The following is a 6,000-nucleotide window of genomic DNA, read 5'->3' on the forward strand; positions in this document are numbered from 1 at the left end:
TGTTAGATAATAGTGCAAATATAAAGTTGTCAGAGGAAAGATATTTAAGAACCAAGTCAGTATATAAAGCTTTGGTTTCCTGAGACACTAAGTTCACTATGGTAGAGTAATCCCTGACATCATGGGAGTCAGTTCATGGAAGGTAAAAGGAATTGGTGGTACCTTCTAGGTATTTTCTTCTTTTTCTTTCTTTCCTCTACAAGAATTAGCAGAATTGTATGGTAAAGCAAGGCAATGAAATATTTTGATTACATCCAGATATCATACTCTCTTGTAGCTTAGCCTCATGGGAGAGAGCCTTATTTGAAGAATTGGACAGTCAATTAAGAGGTGCATAACCATGTTCATTGATAACATAAGTGGTCTTAATAAATTCACTTGGGTCCCTGATGCCTTAGCTTTGAAATGCTAAAATACATTACTTAGAGAATAGTTTCACCTCTGAGATATTTGTAACATTGAGACACTCTTGGAATATAATTTAAATTTATAAAATATTTAATTCCTGTCTTCTTTTCTTCTCAGATAAATATATGTCAACATCATATAATGGTTCAGCCTGGCGAAAAAGAATTCCTTTTTCAAAAACATATTCAAAAACTGAAAAGATATATGCAGGTAAATGTTTCTAGTAATTTTAATGTGTCATTCTAAAAATGGATGACAAGTTTTTATGTTTCAGGGTCAGGAAACATTTTAGAAAAAATTAGAAAATATTCATGATGTTTATGAACACAATTACTTGGAGTTTAGTAGATATCTTGTCTATTAGCAATTTAATTTTACTTTGTTTTATTGTGTTTCTCCTTTGTCTATCTTTATGTTATCAGAAATCTTTCGATATATTTCTCTCCGTAGATATAAAATTAGCAGTTGGAGTAATTTTATGTTAATATTCATTATTTGTTGAACTACAAAGCAAATATATAAAACTACATTTTGACACAAAATATTAAAGCCCTACTATATCCACCATGGACAAATATTGTCCGGTGCAGACTAACAGAGAACCTGAGATGTTTCCAGGCCAGAAGGCTCTGAGGGACTATGATATTCCCCCTTGTTGTGCTCTGTTCTCAGGGAGAGTATGCAAATCCTGGGAATCTCCCCAGGGTGGAGATTTGAAGCCAATGGGACCTCAGGTGGTTCTTTTGCTAAAAAGCTTAATGTCTTCTCCAAGCTTATCCTGGGGCTGGTACAGTAGGTTTGGAAAAACACACAGGATAAAATGGTTTCAGTTACTCCAGAAAACTGAGTCTTTCAGAAAAACTTCTAAATAGGGAGTTCCTACTTATATCATTAGCCTAGAGCTTTTAGAATAATCTGAAATCCATAAACTCTTATATGAGAGCTTCCTGGAATGAACCTGATCACATCCAGATTAGAAACTGTATACTTTTCAAAAAACAAGAACAAAAACAGCTGATATATTCTTTAGTATTTCTCAAAACTCTTGATTTCAACTGTGATGTTAGTTGCTTTTCTTTTTTTTCCCATTTCTTTCCAAATCATATTGTAGTCTAAGAGAACTCTGTTGCAGTGCTTTTTCATTGACTATATTTTCTCTTAGCTTTTTGTGGATTTTCACATGTGATTGCACTTAATTTTGGGGAGAAGGAGATGAAAAGTTGGTAAAAATCCTGGATAAAAACTACAAATTGTTGAGCTGCATCTTTTTCTTCAGTGGTTTCCTTGTGGGTGTGATATTATTTGGAGTATTTAAGGATGAACTCTTCATCCTTGCCCCTATCTTGGTGACTGCTCTTGTATCCCAGCAGCCTTCTCCTTTCTCATCCCAGGTAGTTAAATAATGAATTACAGAAGAATGTGGGGGAAGGATGGGGCACTTCAGAGCATGAAACATGTACCATCCATGTATGGCACAGGAGAGGAAAAGTGACACAGGATGTGAGCTTATTAAACTAGTTTTGTTCAATCTGTAGGGTAAGGAGAGGGAGAGTATGAAGAGGTATCAAAAGACCAGATACAGTGTGGGGCTACTTATTCTAATCTAGTTCCCTTCTGCTCTTCTCCCCTCACATCCAGCTATGCCAGGACCCAGGGGTAGAAAGTCAGTGATGGATTTCCCTTTGAAGTTTATAAGACTTTGAGCATAAAGAGGATCTGCAATGCACTTCCCAAATTCAGCCGAGGGAGAAAAACTTTGGAGAGAATTTATCAATGTGTTCTATTGGTGGGAGTGTGGGGAGCAAGCCATGTCTAACATGAGAGAGGGCTGGAGAGTGCTTCTTGAGATTCCCAAGCACCAAGTTTGCTTGGGAGGATCACATATTCTGTAAGTTCAAGTGAAACAGTTCATGGGAAAGGGCCAGTGGGGCTAAACAGTTTTCTGACCAGGGCTAAAGGCATAGCATCAGAAATATGCCTTTGGGTTGGGCCCTACTGGAGGGGAAAACTCAGTCAGAATCTCAAAAGACTGCTCTTCCAGGGATTTGATTATAAACCAAATCATCCACTCGTTACTTGTGACTTGAAGTATTGTCTAAGGGCAACCAGCAAGGACATCACCTGGGAGTTTGTTAGAAACGTAGAATCTCCATATCAGACCTACTAAATTAAAATGTGCATTTTAACAAGTTTCCCGGGATGATTAAGATGCTCATTAAAGTTTGAGAAACCTTAGGCTATGTTGTCTGGACCACCATTCACCAGCCTGGGACCCGGGCCTTGTGGAGACCCATGATTGTTGAGATACTGTCTTCCCAGCTGTCATGAAGCAGCAACCATTCTCCCCTGTTCCAACCGTAGAAATTAGGATAACAGCAGGGAGATGGGAGAGGGAGGGACAAGAATCCTGAGAATGAATTTCAAATCTGAAGGTGGTTGAAATGTAAATGTGAAATGACTAAGTATTCACTAATTTGGACTAAGTTTATGTGCAAGTGTATGTGTAAATTTTCTACATCAGGCAGAATGAGGACTTAGATTCAAGGAATTAAATAGAATTATAAAACTAGTTTTCTTATTTACTTGAGCTTTTGACTGGGAAATCTGTAACCCTTAAACTATCCCTTCCCATTGTTGTTGTCATCATCAGACTAGAGAAAGATGAGCTTGTGTTTCCTCCCCTGCACTTCCTGCTAGGGCTCAGAGGAGAAATTTCAGCATTTCCCAGTGGGCAGATGGACTGCTGGAGAGAGGAGGGAGAAAGCACAAGCTGCCACTAGCCTATTCTGCTAAGGAATATCTCAGAGCCAAGGCCACAGAAGTGTAAATGGGCAAGAGGAGCCTTTTGGGAAAATGTTGTCAGATGCTATGAGGATAATGCAGCAGGAGAGGAAAATGTGTGGGAAGCAAGGAAAGGAGCTGAAGGCGATAAGAGATGTCAGCCTTCCCTTGGGGGCCACATGTCCTTTCTGATAAGGATATGGCTGGTGTGACTGGAGGTGCCTGTCTCTGTAGGATGGAGCAGTCGTTCTGTTCACTCTGGGTGCACCAAGGTGCAGCCCTTATACGTGGTATCATTTCCATCCTTTTTCATCCCTCCATCCAAATTCAAAACACAGTAAGCTTTGGAAAGAAATGGACTTAGTTTGAATAGCATTTTGAAAATATATGAATTAAAACAGTGGACTTAGGTTTTGTTTTGCCTTTAGATTTATGGTAAGTAATTAGGCAAGAAATGCAGAATGTTGGTATCCCGAAGAATGCTGAAAAGGAAAATAATTGAAGTATTTTGTGTGTTTTATTATTAGAGCCAAGAAGAAATGGGAGCAAGTAAATCTGGAGGTTGAGAGAAGAGAAAAATGAGAAAAGAGAAAAGTGCCAGATATCCTCTGATTTACAATCAAAAATGAAAATTCAAAGAATGAGATATTCAAGTACTCCATACTATATACTGGGTAGCCAAAGATGATAAAATGCAAATTCTGAAAATAAGATGCAGGAAGTACATTGTGCTCTTTCAAAACTGATAAAAATGCAAATTACAAACAGCTGCCTGTGTATTTATATAGGTCTGGAATTCATTCGATGCATTGCCACAAACATTTAATAAAATTTAAAAGTTTGACAATTAAAATCATTCTTTACTTGTAAACAAAGTTAGATTGCACAGATTGAGAAGTGAAATTGTGTCTTTGATCTCTGTTTTGTGATATTCTTTATAGAAGAAACCTCACATTTTCTTTCTCTACCTAGATTTTGAGCTGAGCCCTCAGTGATAATAACAGATAAAGTGTAAACAGACCCAATGAAGTCTCAGGGTTACAGTTTGGTGATGAGTATGTTAGAGGAATTCCAATGGAAATGCACTTTGATGTGTTGTAAAAAGAAAAAAAAAGATTGGTTTATTTTGCAGGGCAGTGCTGAGCAATGTCTTTTAGTTGGCAACTACAAAATCTGTCTGCTGAGATGTGTGAGATTCATGACTGAAAAATAAACATTTTCGTACCAAGAACACAAAAATTATATGATCATATTAAAGAAAAAGGATTTGTAAAAGGAAAAAAAAGTGAATTAACAACATGATGTCTAAGAAGTATTAGTGAGAGTTTAAGGCTTTAAATAACTCTAGAAGCATAAATGCTTAAAATGAAAAGAGACACATCATTTGAAAACTTATTTCCATTTCTTCTGTACTTGTTTAGAATAATAAAATTTTAATTCAAAGAAATTCATCTGCAAAGTGACTGAAACAAAAAATTGAGAATTTATTCTTTAAGCTTAAAGCCTAGTATGACAGTAATATATGTAATTAACTTTTCAAATAGTGTTTTTGTAAGTTTGTAGCATTTGTACTTCTGAATTTATTCAAGTTCGGAACTTTGGGACACCTTTTATTTATATTTACACACATCTTGTGGTTACTAGTAGCCTCTTGTTCAGTATTTATGGGGGGCTCATCAGAGTTTAAGCTTAGAAATATTTTATTTTAAAACATTTTGTAGATGTAATTCCAGCTTGTGGAGTAGTAAGTCCTAGTTTCTAGCTTCTAATGGTGCTATGTCTACCAACTTTCAAAAGCATGGGGATATAGTCATTTTGTTTTCATAAATAGAGTGGACACAAATGAAAACTGTGCCAGAAAGATACCTTGGTGAGACATATTTGAGCAGGATATAAGAAAAGAGCTAGGTTGAAAAAGCTATCTAGATGGAGGCTGATAGGAAACATCCATAACTCCACTTAACAGATCTATGTCCTTCTAAAAGTTCATCTAGTGGTAGAGAAGGGATGGTTCTAAGAAGGCAATTCAAGATATCTTTCTCAAAGTATAGATTCTTAGTGTGTATATTTATTACATGAAAAATGCTGAGGACTCAATGAGGAATGAGAAAAATATGAAAGAAGACTCAAATGTCATTCTCTTGAATGTGTGCATGTATTATTCCTGAACAAATGGACATTTTTATTATGATAAACTTTGTCTAAGAGGGCCATGTGAATGGTGGCATTAATGAATTCTGTTTTTATATTTGTGATTTATGGAAAAGGCATGGCTTAAATGGGGTAAACTAGTAACCAAGAAAGAAGAAGATAGCAAACCCCCAAATTAGAAAGGCTAGAGGATGACCAACATAAGTGGACAAACAAAAATATAGTAAGCCAGCGAGCAGTTAAGCCTGCTGACTTAGGAGTCATAAAACATAAAAGTAAGACATTTAAGCCTAAGTTAATGATGCCAGCAGTAGAGTTGCTTTTCTGGCAGTGAATTTGAATGGGTGTATAATGATTTTACTCTTTTCAAAACGTAGCAGTAATAAAAATTTTTAAAAAAATAGCATTTATTCAATGCTTAGTATATTAGTTTGCTAGGGCTCTCATAACAAGACACAACAAACTGTGTGGCTCAAACAACAGGGATTTATTGTCTCATAGTTTTGGGGCTATAAATCTGAAATCAAGGTGTTGGCAGCATTGGTTCCTTCTGAGGACTGTGAGGGAGAATATGTTCTTGGCCTATCTCTTTGGCTTTGTAGATCTGACTTCTTGTTGTGTCTCTCCACATCATCTTCCCTGTATGTAATGTGTGTTCAA

At 36.4% G+C, this 6,000-nt stretch overlaps 1 protein-coding gene across 2 annotated transcripts in view; it reads left to right on the forward strand.

The window, feature by feature from the left end:
• Positions 1-3,887, forward strand: part of CUNH12orf50 (chromosome unknown C12orf50 homolog) — a 34,287-nt gene extending 30,400 nt beyond the window's left edge. For both annotated transcript variants that reach the window (XM_055336657.1, XM_055336658.1), the window contains 2 exons: positions 526-618; positions 3,717-3,887. In XM_055336657.1, coding sequence (XP_055192632.1) covers positions 526-618; positions 3,717-3,742 — 119 coding nt within the window. In that variant the 3' untranslated portion in view covers positions 3,743-3,887. The remainder of the gene's footprint in view (positions 1-525; positions 619-3,716) is intronic.
• The last annotated feature ends 2,113 nt before the right edge of the window (positions 3,888-6,000 follow it).

The sequence above is a fragment of the Nyctereutes procyonoides genome, unplaced genomic scaffold (assembly GCF_905146905.1).
Source record: "Nyctereutes procyonoides isolate TBG_1078 unplaced genomic scaffold, NYPRO_anot_genome, whole genome shotgun sequence".
Lineage (NCBI taxonomy): Eukaryota > Metazoa > Chordata > Mammalia > Carnivora > Canidae > Nyctereutes > Nyctereutes procyonoides.